Genomic DNA, 17,849 nt, shown 5'->3' on the forward strand with positions numbered 1-17,849 from the left:
CAGTTTAGAATAAAAAATATAATAAAATAAAGGACAGTGAAAACAGTCGGACGGACAGTGGCACAGTGCTCATTCATTAAATGCAAAGTAAAATAGATGTGTTTTGAGTCTGGATTTGAATGTGACTACTGTAGGAGCACATCTGATCTCTTCTGGAAGCTGGTTCCAGCTGCGACTGGCATAATAGCTAAAAGCAGACTCTCCTTGCTTCGAGTGAACCATTGGTATTTCTAGCTGATGTGACGATTTATATACCAGTAATAATACTTTAAAATCGATCCTATATGTAACTGGCAGCCAGTGTAAAGACCTGAGGACTGGTGTGATATGATGATATTTTCTGGTTCTGCTGAGAATCCTGGCCGCGGCGTTCTGTACGAGCTGCAACTGTCTTATGGTCTTTTTGGGAAGGCCAGTGAGGAGTCCATTACAATAATCCACCCTGCTGGTGATGAAAGCATGCACTATTTAGATTTCTGTTTATAATATTTGAGAAAAAAATCTGTCTAGCTTTGCCTAATTCCATGTTGAAAGCATGGATGGTGTCTTTGTAGATGTTGTAATGGACTACAAGTTTTGTCTTTCGCCACATGCGCTCTGCTTTTCTGCATTGTCTTTTCATATTTTGCACTGCTGTCGAGTTTCTCCAAGGTGCTTTTTGTCTACCATTCTTCCTGACTTTCACAGGAGCAATATCATCAATTACACTTTTAACCTTTGAGTTAAAAGAATCAAGGAGAAAATCAACAGAGTCAGCAGATATGCTTGGTGTTTAAGATATGGCCTTCATAAATAGTACACTAGTGTTCTCATTTAAGCATCTCTTCTTGACAGACACAGATCTAACTTCAATGGCAGGAGAGATCAATATATCAAAGAAAATACAGAAATGATCAGACAGTGCTACATCCTTAATAATAATTGATGAAATATTTATACCCTTGCTGATAAGTAAATCTAGAGTGTGTCCACGATAGTGTGTGGGTCCATGTACATGCTGAGTCAGATCAAAAGTTATTAAAACTGTTTTGATTTCTTTTGCCATATTGTTTTCTGCATTATCTATGTGAATGTTAAAATCTCCAGCAATAGCAAAACAGTCAAACTCTGAGGAAAGTATTGATAACAGTTCTGTAAAGTCCTCAGCAAAGGCTGGAGAGTATTTAGGAGGTCGGTAAATAGTGATAAGTAAAATGCGAGGAGCACCTTTTAACACAATACCCAGATATTCAAAAGACTGGTAGTTCCCAAATGATATTTGCTTACATTGATAGACATCTTTAAAAAGAGCAGCTACTCCCCCACCTCTCCTCATTGATCTGCAGACACTCATAAAATTAAAATTAGGAGGGGATGCTTCATTGAGAATTGTTGCCCTGCAGTTGTCTTCTAGCCAAGTTTCATTTAGAAACATAAAATCCAGGTTGTATCTAGTTATTAATTCGTTGACTAGAAGTGATTTATTTTTAAGTGAGCGGATGTTTAAAAGTGCTAACTTAACAGTCTTACTTTTTGTCCCCACAGTAATTTTAGTTTGACGTGCAATAGGCACTAGATTAGATGGGTTTGCTGTGCGGCTTTTGAAGGCCTTAGACTTTCTATCATGTAATAGAACAGCAATAGAGAAAGATACAGGCACACTGGGTTCCCGCTTGTTCTGTAAACATTTGATAAAGTTGCTGTTGTCACAGCGGGGACCCGACACATATCACTGAGAGCTGGTATCAGTTGTTTTTGGTACACCTCGAACAGAAGGAAGAGGGTGTGGGCCCTGCCGTTGTGATCGAAGAGATCTCACAGGAGGGGGAGCTGGGCCCGCCGGCTTTGGTGGTTGAGGAGCCAGCCGTTTTTTGACCGGTATCTGGGGGCTTGCAAAAGAGTGGGATAATATGGTTCCAGCACACACCAGTTTCTCCATTTTCTCTGGGAAGCATAGATGAGGAGATGCTGGAGAAAGAGATAAAGTATGTGGTGAGAGGGTCTTTTTCTCAGGTGTAATCTGAGGCTGTGCCTTTGGTGCTGAATCTTGTAGCACTTCTATTATGTCTGTGACATCTAGTAAGTTGGCAAACCTTGGTGGGCAGGGCTCAGCTGAGATTGTGTCCATGAGCAAGGGTTGTTGTGGCTGAGTGGTGTTATCATTGTCCTTGTATAATCCGTTGACCGCATGTCCATTTAGGTGCTGAAGTGAAGTCCTGTGGTCATTCATACTGTGTCCAGATGTGTGTGTGCCATTCTGGTTGTGTGGATTGGCAGAAGGATGACGGAGGAAGAAGTAGATATTGTCCTTAAGCACTCTTGACCCCAGTTTGTTTGGCTGGTGGCCATTTTGTTGAAACAGTTGCCTCTGACTCCAGAAAAGATTGAAGTTGTCAATGAAGTTCACTCCTTTTATATTGCAGGTTTTTTTCAGCCATGTATTAAGCCCAAGCAAGCGTGAAAACCCGTTTGTTCCTCTTGCTGGGAGTGGTCCACTAATGAAAGTTTGAACTGTCAGTCTTTTAAGTGTTTCAAAAAGTTCATTGAAATCCTTCTTTAGGAGTTCTGACTGCTCTTTATGAATGTCATTCTTCCCCACATGAATGACGAGTCTATTTGCAGTCTTATGTTTCATCAGAATGTTCTGAAGTTCCCTGTTTACATCAGAAGTTGTTGCTTGTGGAAGGCAGCATGTAGTTGTATCCCTGCTACTAATGTTTTTGATTATGGAGTCACCCACTATCAGAGTCCTGGGCTCAGCTGTGCTCTGAGCTGAATGCCGCTGTCTGCTCAACCTTGAGCGCCTGTTGGCTTTAGAGTTAGCTACTGGCTGATTCAGTCTATGTTCAAACACATTCTTCAAGTTTGGGGATTCCTCGTTCAATAATACATCAAATCTGTTCTCAAGATGTATAGGCGGTGATAGGAGACCAGTGTTTGCAATCCTTGTCAGAGCCGTATTTGGGGTAGAGGATGCTACTGCAGCAATATGTGACACTCGTGACAGTCTGATGTCTCGAGTGCCTTTAGGTTTCGCTCCCTGTTTATGCCATCGATGTGTAAGTCGATCGGCTTGTTTCTCTACACTCAGTATGGTCTGTTGAGGAGCATTAGATTCATGGGACTCACCGGCTGTGTGCTGAGGGTGTCCATGATGGAGCTCTGTTGTGTGTTCCGTCTGGCTCGGTGATCCCACAAATAACTTTGTTTCAAGAACTGCAATCCTTTGTAAAAGTTTGTGGCAGTTAGTACAGCAAGTCGATTCCAGAAGAGGCATTTTCTCTTATCCTTAAGAGTGTTGGCAGTTTTTTTATTATTATTTTTTTTTTCCGGAATGTAAGCTTTCTGTGGGAGACCGGTTGTATAAAAAAAATAATTCTGCTTTTTTGTAGTCACAATCCAAGCGTTTGAGCACTGTGCTGATTTGCTGAGTTTAAAATTAGGTGGTAAAAGGAAATAAAGTATAAGAATATAAAAGCGATAGAGCAAAGCACGGAGCAGTAAGCAAGAGCGTCCGAACAGTTAGGAGGTCATAGCCTAGTCGGAGTGTCAACTAGAATGTGTGAAAAATGGGGGCTACTAAGCTCGGTTAACAAGCCTTGTATCTGAGGATTATTGTGCGCATCGCTGTGTAACAAAGTAGCGGTTGGTTCATTTGTATTTTGGGGTATGGTCGATTGATTATTTGTAGAGGTTGTTGGCTGTTCCGTGTCTGGACTGTCGTTAGCATTATCTTTCGCCATTTCTCTGGTTTAACGTGTAACTAACAATCCACTTTTCAGATTTGAATATTCTAACTCAAACATACATTTACATACAGCACAGTTTTGAAGAGTTGGCTGTATTACCTTCAGCTTTCAAGCCTGAAAGAAAACAAAAACCCCCTCACGCTGTGCAGTCACAAGGAAGGGTGTCCGTAACTGACCCCATTGTGGTAATGTACTTTGTCTCATCACCCGGCTGTCCTCAATCTGTTGGAATATAGAATGTTGTACCAAGGGTCAGTATACATAGTCATAATTGTTAATAACACTTTAGAACATGACTAAAAATGTCTGTAAATAATTAAACTTACACAAAGTATCTGCTCAGGTTGTGTAAGATCACAGTCTGACCACCCAGTCCAACTGACGCAGATGCCGGTCACTTGAACTAAATACAAATAGGATTAACAAGCGTATACAGGTAATTAAAGCTGATTAACAATAATGTCAAAAGTCTACTTACCAAGATTTGGAGGTCCAAAAACGTGTTTACCAAACACGGTCGGTGTTCAAATCCGCTCAACCTAAACCGGAGATTTAAACAGGCAATATGAAAGACAGCTAAAAATGAATGGATTGCGCAATTGTAAAATTGATGTACAAATTCTTAAAAAGTTGCATCACAATTCAAATAAATTACTTCAAATAAAATAACTTGTACTTACATCAGAAACGATATACTCCACGCTTGAAACACCAGCTGTCTTTTGCGGATGCTGCGGGGTTTAATTACTGTCTTCACATCGCAGCCGGGGCTCCTCCAGCAAGTCACGCCTCTTAACTTTGTCATTGGTTACATGTCATCGTTCTTCACGTTAGATTCCAATTGTGTTAGAACTATACATGCTGCAATGATACAAATTCAGGATAAAACTTAACTATTTAGTTCTGATTTTTGTAGCCACTTGGCAACCAAATATATTGCTATATCACGTCTGGTAGAACAGCCGTTCTCGTTAATTTTCGCGGCTCAGCCGTAACACACGTCATAGAATTGTATATATTAACGATAAACTCATCTGCTTACATATAAACGCTTGCTATTGTCACCATATCGCCATTAATCAGTTCAACATTTAACAAACACAGGACCATAATACAGCAATACAAAATCAGATTTCACGAGTTGTTCATTAAGAGAATGCAGCACATCTTCACCCGGAAGTGACAGCATAACCCCATACTAACACAAATACTATAGTATTTTTTTTAACCAACGTTGCCTATTATTAAACATATCTACCAATGTGTAGAAAACAATCTTGCGTTGATCTCTGTTGTACAATTTCAAAAGACGCCTTTACGATTGTTTTAATTACCTGAAATAACCTATCCTTACCTGTCAACGATTCCCCGTTGTTCATGCAAATTTATACGCGACCTTGCTGGTAACTTTGTAACGTTTTGCCTTATAATGCAACTTAGAAGTTAATGCTGACTTAACCATTTTTATTACAAAACTCAACATTGCTCATACATACACTTGTTTTTATTTATAACAATATTTTAAAACCCCCCAACCACGACACAATCCACCTTTGCGAAATGTGTGGTTGGCCCTGGGCCAAGGATGCTCCTTTAAAATAAAAGCAGTGCTCACGCGATGTTAGCTTGCTGTAATGCTGTGTTGGACTACAAACCGTGAGACACGGGATGGTTTCTAACCTGCATATACTACAGTTTGTATTAGTGGTTATTTAGGTAACATTACTACTGGGCAGATATAACCTTGAAGCCCATCTCTTGTTAAAATGAATATTGGGCTGAAAACTATCCGAACTCGTAAGTCCCGCCCCATCCCCTTCTTTATATCTTACAGAAAAACATGTCTCTTACATGTAACTCCGTGTTTGTGGAAAAACACCACATTGCAAAACATGGAAGTTTACATCTGTACCACAAGGCATTGGAACCCTGGCCTCCTTTTGTTTAACACCAAACACCTTTACCGCTGACACAACACTTATTTACTGCCTGGGAATTTAACATTCCGGAACCCTAAGCCCCATTTGTTAATCATCAAACATAACCCACCTGTTATAACACCAGTCTGGTTTGCTCATCAAGCGTTGTAAAACATCAAACACTGACACATCAATGTAATCATAAATCACAAAGTCACCGGACATGCATACGTCACTCCTGAAGTCCCACCCTAACATACGTCATACCGGAAGTCCCACCCTAACATACGCCATACCTGAAGTCCCACCAATGCAAACCGGATGTCCCGCCCACCTGTCACATCAATATGGAAGTCCCGCCCCCCAGGGCCATAAATCACCATTCTGACACAATATACCCTACACTAACTACTCCTGTGCCTCCACCTGTGTCTAGTTTATGCCCCTATTTAGTTTGGTTCAGTTCTCCCTGCCCTTTGTGAGGTATTGTTTGTCACTCTGTCATTCATTACTGAGCCTTCTCTTTTCGTCATTGCCTAGTGTTATCCCGATATCGATTCTCGTGTTTTGGCATTCGCCTGATCTGCTCTTCAACTTTGTCTCTAGCCCTGTGATTTTGGATTGTTTCGTATCTCGTGATTCTGACCCTAGCCTGTACGACCGTCCTTCGCCTTGCCCTACTGGGAGTTCGTCTCCCTTATAAACCGCCTGCTCCGCGATTGGAACCAGCCTCTCTCCCTCTCCCTTTCCCCAGTCATTACAACTGGTACTGGTAAAGATCAGATATTTTAATACTCCCTTTATCATCCCTTCATTTGTAGAAAACCCCCAATGTGGCATTATGTTGGCAAAAATGTGGAGATATTGGAGACACCACACATGTTTTTTGGGATTGTCCGGCAATACGGGGATTTTGGGATAATGTTAAAAAGGAAATTGATACTATTTTAGAAGTAAATATCACTCCAGAACCAATGTTGTTTTTGCTGGGAGCCATACCCAAAGACCTATATAATGCAGGTCAGCGATATATACTGAGGATTCTTATATTAGTTGCAAAGAAACTGATTACAGTGCACTGGAGGGATGTAAAACCGCCAACAATAGGTCAATGGGTCCAGAGACTGAAAAATGTATACAGGATGGAGCGAATGACGGCAAGTCTGCATCTAACTATGGACATTTTTGTGCAAAGATGTTTCTGCCTGTTGTTGTTATTGTTACTACTATTATTATTATATTATTATTATTATTACTATTCTACTTTTATTTCATTTATCTTATTACTATATGTTTATTTTTATTTATTTTTATTTTATTTATTATGTAAATGTGTGTGTATGTATGTATGTGTGTGTGTGTGTATGTGTATATATATATGATTTTATTGATGTCAGGAAATGTTATGTAAAATGATTAAAATGTTTAAATAAAAAATGTGACCTGAGCACAGCTTCTTGAATCCATTAACAAAGCTTGATTATAGCATATAGCATCTTTACCTTAGCCTTACTTGTTATGATAAAGCTAAGGCTAGCTAGATTGTTAGCTCAAGCACAGGATTACCCAAAAGGGTCTGGCAGCATGAGGCACTCAATCAGGGCACTGTGGGCTCGTGGGCGGGGCTTGGGCACTGTGGACATAATTGAGTTAACGTGTCACAGACGTATTACAGTACTGGCTAGCTTTGCTTTACAGTACTAGATTTGGGAAACAATAACAACGTGAAATAAAACAGACGAAAGAATAAAGTATGTAAAAATACAAAGATACTTGAATTATGTTAGGTAAATAATTACATTGCGGAATTAATTACTATGTTAGCTAAAGAAAGATAAAAAATAAGAAATAGCGGTGGTATTATATGGTAGACTATATAGCGTAGCTCACAAGTTATTGGGTTGAGTCCATTCTATTTAAGACTGAGTTTACTACAAAAAACAGTATTTGTATAAGCTAGGCATTTTTTAAAATCTGCTGATGTAAATAGGGCTTATTCATAAACCTTAATAAAGTAAACATTTCTTTTAACACACACAAGTGATATAATATTTGGTCCCGTTCTTATTGAACAGATGCACCAGTCAATAAGAATCAGTTATCAAGATGTTCATCAATTGTAAGTTGTATCACTGCCCACTCTGTCAAACCCATCACATTTAGACTAACACAGATGTTCTACAACTACAAAAGTAATTACTAATTTGAAGATATTTTTTACAATGGTGCAACATATTTAGCAAATAAAAAAACGTATGTCGCTGTTTTACCTTCATAATTTTAATATATATTAGAATTTATCCTAACACTTTTAGCTTCCTTAAATGTGAAGAGTATGACTTGCTGTAATGTTTGGACCACTAGATTTTTACAGTTTGACTTGTACTGTTTTGACATTGTCAATTTTTTGTCTACTGTACTTTCACAGGCTTTGCCTATTTGGCTGAAAGAACTCTAGGCTGAAGAGAAGTTGCAGTTTGCTGGGGCAACTGAGGACATGATGTCTGATATGGAGACTGACCCCTGTGGATTTTTGGCTTCCTCTCCAAGCTGGTGCTCTGCTGAGTTTGAGTGAAGAAACCGAAAAATGTCTATTTACACACAATGCTTTTTCATAATTTATTACAGAAAAAGGGCAGAGTACAGTACAGACCATTTACCTTTCCTCCTGTCAGCATCTTCAAAGTCCGGAGTACTTTGTAAACTCTGGAGTACTTCAACATCTTTGATACTTGTACTGTAATAGTAATACTCTCTTTATACATTAAATCCATTGGTTACATTAATTCATTGACTATTTGGAATTAATCTAAAACGAGTCCAAATCCAATTCCACCATGAGTATCTGATCAAATCAGCTGACGAATGAAGGAGAGCCAATCGCTGTTATGGGGAGAAGAGGCGTCGCCAAAACGAAAACTGTTCCACTATTCCACGACCACCACAGCCCTACCCTTGACACCTGATTGCTCAGGATATTTAAAGAGAAGCTGTGGTTTACCTGGCAACTGAGGACATGATGTCTGGTGTGTATACTGGATTTTTGGTCTCCTGATCAAATTAGCTGACCTGCAAAGGTCATTTGAACTGGACTGATTTACACACACACACACACACACACACACACGTCTCAATTGCTGCTACCAGATACTCCACTTTATATCGTTTTTAATATTTTTGCTATTTGTTTTTAGCAGTTCTATTTGTGCATTGCTGTGAGGTTAGTTTTGCATAAAGGTTTTATTCACATTCACAGTTTATTTTCTAATGTAACTCTTCAAAATCTGTATATTATTACAAACATTTGGCCTCCAGGGTCCTTTGAGAACTTTCTATTGCTGTGTGGAAACCTGCAAGCAAGCATTTCCACTTTAAACTTAACTATTTGCATCTTTAAATACATTGTGGTTTTAGTAATATGTCCCTATATTTATTTGATTTGAATTAGTATACTTAACGTATTTTCTTGTTATCTTGTAACCCTGTTAAATTGTTTGTATCCAATTAAACAATAAAAACAAAAATATTGTTACCTTGTAACCCTGTCTAATTGTTTGTATACAACATTCTGTTGCTGCATCGCTGTGAGGGTACATACAAGCATTTCCTTGTCAAACTTGTTTACACTACTTTAACAATACATTGTTTATTTGTACACATTCATTGTGAAAAAACTGGGAAAAGATCGGGGGGATAATGGGGGGGTTGAAAAAGAAGAGGGGGATTACAGGGTTAAAGTCGCAAAATATCCTAATGCCTTTATAGATGGACACTCGTTAAAAATGAGGGCTGGAATCATTGCCAGTCACAATTCGATTGTGATTTTGATAAGAAATAAAAGACGTATCTTGCCCGCTCACTCATGTTTTCTTTACAAATGGTACATATCCTTCTGAGAACTGAGGACATTGTTTTCTTGCAGTTTCGTTTGTTGTGTAATTTTCTACATGTTTAGAGTAAAAAAAACTATTTCAAAATGTATTTTATTTTTTATTTTGGAGTATGTCCACTGAATAGACAACAGGACAATTTTAGAATGGAAAACGGCAAATCTAGATATTATAAAATATAAAGGATTCTCCAGTTTATAACTTATAGAATTTAGAATTGCTTGCCATTGTCCTAGTGACATCTCCAGCCAATCCCAAGTGTGAGCATCTGAGCCTGCATTATCCTTCAACTCCTTTCTTAGCTGTTTGAGTTTGTTCATAGCCTTAGTAAATAAAACATCCAGGGCAGTGTTGTTTGGGTTGAAAGTACTACACCGTTCACTGATCATCACACAAACTCCTTGTTTCTCTGCCATTCTTGCCTATTTTGACATGTGTGATGGCAAATTAATCTAAAATAACTCTTATTAAGGAAGGTAAGACAGAGATCAAACTGTTCTTAAACACAAATAACAGTTATTACATAATATTTGCAAATAGAGACAGAAAGATAACTCAAGATCAATGAGTCTGTCTAAAGAACACTTCCTTTTTGTATAGGTAAGAATGTGTTACAGCATCTCACATAATAATTTCATCAATACATGTTAATCTGGTCTAAACCAGTTAGGTTTATTCCTCTTATCAGTTTCTTTCTCCACCCAAGGTTTCACCCAAATGCAAGTTCCCCACCTGCATTTTACAAAGACCTCTTGACTTCAATTGTCCACCCATGGCTTTTCCCCCTCTTAATTACGCCACCATTAACATATCTTGCATTCTTCCTACTTGGCAAAATACAGGTTTTGACAAAATAACCTTTGATGTCAATTTATAAACAATTTACTACTATCAAAATTCGAAATATAGTCGACATCTATGATATCCTTATTCCAATAATTAGGGAATGAAAACAGGTCTGGAATACCTGGTTCTGTGTCATTGTTGGCATGTGTCTGGACCAGTACCTGCGCTGGAACCCAAGTAGCACACGTTTTTTACTAAACATTATAACATAACCAAAACATACAAGCAATATATTCATTCTTAATATGTTATTTAAAAAGAAAAATGAAATCACTCATCAGGTTTATTATTAATCAAAGTCAATATTATTGTTGTCTATTTCGTTGTTATGCTATGTTCTTGTTTACCTGGCAACAGTGGCGGCTGATGGTCTTTCAAAGAGGGGAAGCTCATTTTCGGCCTACATTATAACCCTCTGATGGTCTTCATTTGTAGTGACACTCGGGCTCTATGGGGTCTTTTGGACCCCAGACAATAACATTTAATTTTGTAACAGAACAATATGTTTTATATATTTTTTATTTTCACAAATATTATTTTACTGTTTATTAATGGCTTCTCTAAAATCAGGTCAACAATATTAGCACTGTCTGCCATCGTGCGCAGTTTCACGAGGCGTTACTGCAGAAGCTGCACCGATCCGTCTGTCAATCTCCCGTTCCATCCTTCTCTCACTCGTGAACAAGACCCCTAGATACTTAAACTCCACTTGAGCCAAGAACTCTCCACCAACCTGAAGTGGGCAAGCCACCCTTTTCCGACTGAGGACCATGGCCTCGGATTTGGAGGTACTGATTTTCATCCCAACCGCTTCACACTCGGCTGGAAACTGTCCCAGTGCATGCTGAAGGTCCTGGTTTGAAGGGGCCAACACGACAACATTATCTGCAAAGAGCAGAGACAAAATTGTGTGGTCCCCATACCTGACACCCTCCAGCCCCTGGCTGCGCCTAGAAATTCTGTCCATAAAAATTACGAACAGAACCGGCGACAAAGGTCCAACATGCACTGGGAACATGTCTGACTTACTGCCGGCAATGCAAACTGAGCTCCTGCTTCGGTCGTACAGGGACCTGACAGCCCTTAGCAAAGGACCCAGGACCCCATACTCCCGAAGCACCCTCCACAGGATGCCGCGAGGGACACAGTTGAATGCCTTCTCCAAATCCACAAAACACATGTGGATTGGTTGGGCAAACTCCCATGAACCCTCCATCACCCTCTAGAGGGTATAGAGCTGGTCTAGTGTTCCACGGCCCGGACGAAAACCACACTGTTCCTCCTGAATTCGAGGTTCTACTATCGGGCGTATTCTCCTCTCCAGTACCCTGGCATAGACTTTCCCGGGAGGCTGAGAAGTGTGATCCCGCTGTAGTTGGAACATACCCTCCGGTCCACCTTCTTAAAAAGAGGGACCACCACCCTGGTCTGCCACCCCAAAGGCACTGCCCCCGACCGCCATGCGATGCTGCAGAGGCGTGTCAACCAAGACAGCCCCATAACATCCAGAGACTTGAGGTACTCAGGGCGGATCTCATCCACCCCCGGTGCCTTGCCACCGAGGAGTTTCTTGACTACCTCAGTGACTTCAGCCCGGGTGATGGACGAGTCCACCTCTGAGCCCTCAGCCTCTGCTTCCTCAATGGAAGACGTGACGGCGGGATTGAGGAGATCTTTGAAGTGCTCCTTCCACCGCCCGACGACATCCCCAGTTGAGGTCAATAGCTGCCCACCTCTACTGTAAACAGCATTGGTAGGGCACTGTTTCCCTCTCCTGAGGCGCCGGACGGTTTGCCAGAATCTCTTCGAGGCCAGCCGATAGTCCTTCTCCATGGCCTCACCAGGCCCGAGTTTTTGCCTCCACAACCACCCGGGCTGCAGTCCGCTTGGATTGCCGGTACCCGTCAGCTGCCTCAGGAGTCCCACAAGCCAACCAGGCCTGATAGGACTCCTTCTTCAGCTTGACGGCATCCCTTACTTCCGGTGTCCACCACGGGGTTCGGAGATTGCCGCCTCGACAGGCACCGGAGACCTTACGGCCACAGCTCAGAGCGGCCGCTTCGACAATGGAGGTGGAGAACATGGTCCACTCGGACTCAATATCTCCAGCCATCCTCGGGATCCAGTCGAAGCTCTGCCAGAGGTGGGATTTAAAAATCTCTCTGACAGGAGACTCGGCCAGACGTTCCCAGCAGACCCCTTACAGTACGCTTGGGTCTGTCCAGCTTCCTCCCCCGCCATGGGATCCAACTCACCACCAGGTGGTGATCAGTTGACAGCTCTGCCCCTCCGTCCAAGACATACGGCCGCAGGTCAGATGAAACAACAACAAAGTCGATCATCGACCTACGGCCTAGGGTGTCCTGGTGCCACTTGCACTGATGGACACCCTTATGCTTGAACATGGTGTTCGTTATGGACAAACTGTGACTAGCACAGAAGTCCAATAACTGAACACCGCTCAAGTTCAGATCAGGAGGGCCGTGCCTCCAGGTGTCACTGTCGTTGCCCACGTGGGCGTTGAAGTCCCCCAGTAGAACGATGGAGTCCCCAGTCGGAGCACTTTCCAGCACCCCTCCCAGAGACTCCAAGATGGTTGGGTACTCTGCACTGCCGTTAGGCCTGTAGGCACAAACAACAGTGAGAGACCTATCCCCGACCCGTAGGCGCAGGGAAACGACCCTCTCGTTCACCGGGGTAAACTCCAACACATGGTGGCAGAGCTGGGGGGCTATAAGCAAATCCACACCAGCCCGCCGCCTCTCACAAGTTTCATGGCCATTTGATACAAAATCCAGTGATCTACTTAGTCATTTTGAAAGCAAGGCCAAAGTGTCCTTTACAGATTGGCCACTTTGTGCCAAATTGGACACTTTGGACACATTGTGAATTTTCAAGTTCATACCTACATAGAACATACACTCACCTAAAGGATTATTAGGAACACCATACTAATACTGTGTTTGACCATCTTTCGCCTTCAGAACTGCCTTAATTCTACGTGGCATTGTGCTGAAAGTATTCTTTAGAAATGTTGGCCCAAATTGATAGGATAGCATCTTGCAGTTGATGGAGATTTGTGGGATGCACATCCAGGGCACTAAGCTCCCATTCCACCACATCCCAAAGATGCTCTATTGGGTTGAGATCTGGTGACTGTGGGGGCCATTTCAGTACAGCGAACTCATTGTCATGTTCAAGAAACCCATTTGAAATGATTCAAGCTTTGTGACATGGTGCTTTATCCTGCTGAAAGTAGCCATCAGAGGATGGGTACATGGTGGTCATAAAGGGATGGACATGGTCAGAAACAATGCTCAGGTAGGCCGTGGCATTTAAACGATGCCCAATTGGCACTAAGGGGCCTAAAGTGTCCCAAGAAAACATCCCCCACACCATTACACCACCACCAGCCTGCACAGTGGGAACAAGGCATGATGGATCCATGTTCTCATTCTGTTTATGCCAAATTCTGACTCTACCATCTGAATATCTCAACAGAAATCGAGACTCATCAGACCAGGCAACATTCTTCCAGTCTTCAACTGTCCAATTTTGGTGAGCTTGTGCAAATTGTAGCCTCTTTTTCCTAGTTTGTATTGGAGATGAGTGGTACCCGGTGGGGTCTTCTGCTGTTGTAGCCCATCCGCCTCAAGGTTGTGTGTGTTGTGGCTTCACAAATGCTTTGCTGCATACCTTGGTTGTAACAAGTGGTTATTTCAGTCAAAGTTGCTCTTCTATCAGCTTGAATCAGTCGGCCCATTCTCCTCTGACCTCTAGCATCAACAAGGCATTTTCGCCCACAGGACTGCCGCATACTGGATGTTTTTCCCTTTTCACACCATTCTTTGTAAACCCTAGAAATGGTTGTGTGTGAAAATCCCAGTAACTGAGCAGATTGTGAAATACTCACCATGCCACGCTCAAAATTGCTTAAATCACCTTTCTTTCCCATTCTGACATTCAGTTTGGAGTTCAGGAGATTGTCTTGACTAGGACCACACCCCTAAATGCATTGAAGCAACTGCCATGTAATTGGTTGATTAGATAATTGCATTAATGACAAATTGAACAGGTGTTCCTAATAATCCTTTAGGTGAGTGTACAACAGTGCAAAAGTGATTAAAATATGGGTTACACACTCCCAGGAATGTTATACATGATGGAACATTTGCTTCCCTTCATAAAGGTACTAACAGGAGGCGCCACAAGGAGGCGGATCCTATGTAAGATCACAACATACAGTGAGGAGAACAAGTATTTGATACACTGCCGATTTTGCAGGTTTTCCTACTTACAAAGCATGTAGAGGGCTTTATATTTTTCTCATTGGTACACTTCTGTGTGAGACGGAATCTAAAACAAAAATCCAGAAAATCCCACTGTATAATTTTTAAATATTTAAATTTGCATTTTATTGCATGACGTAAATATTTGATCACCTACCAACCAGTAGGAATTCCGGCTCTCACAGACCCGTTAGTTCTTCTATAAGAAGCCCTCCTGTTCTCCACTCATTACCTGTATTAACTGGACCTGTTTGAACTCGTTACCTGTATAAAAGACACCTGTCCACACATTCAATCAAACAGACTCCAACCTCTCTAGAATGGCCAAGACCAGAGAGCTGTGTAAGGATATCAGGGATAAAATTGTGGACCTGCACAAGGCTGGGATGGGCCACAGAACAATAGGCAAGCAGCTTGGTGAGAAGGCAACAACTGTTGGCGCAATTATTAGAATATGGAAGAAGTTCAAGATGACGGTCAGACTCCCTCGGTCTGGGGCTCCATGCAAGATCTCACCTCGTGGGGCATCAGTGATCATGAGGAAGGGATGAGCCCAGAACTACACTGCAGGACCTGGTCTATGACCTGAAGAGAGCTGGGACCACAGTCTCAAAGAAAACCATTAGTAACACACTATGCCGTCATGGATTAAAATCCTGCAGGGTACGCAAGATCCCCCTGCTCAAGCCAGCGCATGTCCAGGCCCATCTGAAGTTTGCCAATGACCATCTGGATGAACCAGAAGAGGAATGGAAGAAGGTCATTTGGTCTGATGAGACAAAAATGTAGCTTTTTGGTATAAACTCCACTCGCCGTGTTTGGAGGAAGAAGAAGGATGAGTATAACCCCAAGAATCTTTGGAGGGAGTGTGACTGCAATTTCTAAAGTCCAAATTATTTACGAAAATGGTAGGTAAGACAGAGGAAAACTCAAATGCACAATAAACAGTTTATTCTTGCAAGGAGAGAATACACAGGTTACAAAGTAACAATGAATAATCTCTAAATTAGTACAGGAAAATCATCAGTATATAAGGAGGGAAAAAGGGGTGTGGTAAGATGCTATCCATTTGTCCCATATCAAGAAAACACATGCCCTTTGTTCTATCACATGTCCTGGGCTTGACACAAGGGACATGTTGTCTTCCCCCATCTGGTTAACTTTCTCAACCCTTAAGGGGGAATTAAAGCATCTAGGCAACCTACTGATAGGTAGATGATTAACCTTATAATCTACTGTGACCAATCAAGAATGCCCCCTAGGACAAAACCCAGATCCCCTCTCCCACACTCCTCTATGTATCTAAACATTGGGACTCAGTCCTTTACTCAGACAGAATTTATCAGGTTTCAGAAATTTCCCTGACAGGAGCTGAAAGTCCGTATTGCCCAGCGACAACCCCGAAACCTGAAGGATCTGGAGAAGGTCTGTATTGAGGAGTGGGCCAAATCCCTGCTGCAGTGTGTGCAAACCTGGTCAAGAACTACAGGAAACGTATGATCTCTGTAATTGCAAACAAAGGTTTCTGTACCAAATATTAAGTTCTGCTTTTCTGATTTATCAAATACTTATGTCATGCAATAAAATGCTAACTAATTACTTAAAAATCATACAATGTGATTTTCTGGATTTTTCTGGTTTTAGATTCCGTCACTCACAGTTGAAGAGTACCTATGATAAAAATTACAGACTTCTACATGCTTTGTATGTGGGAAAACCTGCAAAATCGTCATTGTATCAATTACTTTTTCTCCCCACTGTACATACATACATACATACAAGGGTTTTCCTGGCTCAAAATTAGGCAAAGATGGTACCCCACTCTACCGGACACCCCTCTGTGAAATACTTTATATAATGTGGCTACACACTTGAAAAAGACAACTATTATAGTGTTAAATCTGCCCTGTTTTCCATGTCCACTTGAGCAGCTAATGCACACTACAATGTCCTCCCTAATATCAACCAAAATATGCAAGCAATATATTTATTCTTAACATAACCTAGAACTATTAACATGTTATTTAAAAAAAGATATGAAATCACTCATCAGCTTTATAATTAATTGCAGTCAATATTATTGTTGTCTATTTTTGTTATACTATGTTCTTGTTAATATAAACTTGCATAAAAAAAACGAAACAGAGCTGTATATATTAAAGCTTTGTCAGGTAATTTTTTCCCCATCTTTGCATTAACGCCACATCGTTAATCTCCCTCGACTTCCTTCAGCTGTACTAGGCTCTGCTGCGGTTGCTGATCCAGCGTCTTCATGTTCATTTATTTATATTTGTTTGTGACTTAAATATGTTCATTATATATTTTTTTACTTTATATATTGCATATATAGCCAAATGTTTTTGGTGATAGCACATACCCTAATCTGATGGTCTTTTCACCAGTCATCTTCGTTTGTCTCGTGATCTCTCTTTAAAAACAAATCTGTAGTTCTAGGGCAGAGGTGTCAAACCGGTTCCACGGAGGGCCGAGTGTCTGCAGGTTTTTGCTTTCTCCTTGTACTTGATTGGTTAATTAGGTCACTGATTGGTTAGTTTCTACCCTCACCTGGTTGTGTAGGTATGAACTAGGAACCAATTTATAGGAAAAACCAAAGACCTGCAGACACTCGGCCCTTTGTGGAACCGGTTTGACACCTGTGTTCTAGGGTACTAGAAGTCCCCTGAAAAGTTTTAAAAAATGTAATGCAGAATAGATGTAGTTTGAGGTTATTATGTTCAAATTGAATATTTTGACATGCTTGGGTGTAAAAGAAAACTAGGATCTAGGATTTTTCTGACTTTACTCATCTCCGCGATGTCTGGACCCGTGTGGTCCGGTATGCAAGATTGCCAGATTTCATTGACCGTAAACTGTATTCTGCCACAGACTCGACCCGCAAAAGCCCATTAAAAATTGCCCAATTGAGCAGGAAACACACTCCACCTTGCAACACTCAGTGTGGAACAACTTTCCTCCTACCGTCATTTTAGCTGCAGTGTTTTGCTGGTATTTTATTTATGAGTGAAAAACCATGTTTTACCAACACACAGAGTAGATTTTGGGAAGGCTGTTGCCTTTGAGCATTGAATGCAGGAAAAACCCTGTGTATACATATATAGAATGCCACCCGCCAAAGTGGCTAGTAGGAGTGACTGCGTTTCACACCATAGACAAATT

General features: G+C 41.2%; 1 protein-coding gene across 1 annotated transcript; it reads right to left on the reverse strand.

Annotated features, from left to right (window-relative positions):
• Positions 1–481: 481 nt before the first annotated feature.
• Positions 482–3,502, reverse strand: LOC117595593. Its single transcript, XM_034297286.1, has 2 exons — positions 2,073–3,502; positions 482–1,947 (listed from the first exon to the last, which is right to left on the reverse strand). The coding sequence occupies exons 1-2, from the start codon at positions 3,254–3,256 to the stop codon at positions 1,725–1,727; spliced, it is 1,407 nt and encodes a 468-aa protein (XP_034153177.1). The 5' UTR covers positions 3,257–3,502; the 3' UTR covers positions 482–1,724.
• Between the last annotated feature and the right edge of the window lie 14,347 nt (positions 3,503–17,849).

This window comes from Esox lucius, chromosome 15, assembly GCF_011004845.1.
Source record: "Esox lucius isolate fEsoLuc1 chromosome 15, fEsoLuc1.pri, whole genome shotgun sequence".
Lineage (NCBI taxonomy): Eukaryota > Metazoa > Chordata > Actinopteri > Esociformes > Esocidae > Esox > Esox lucius.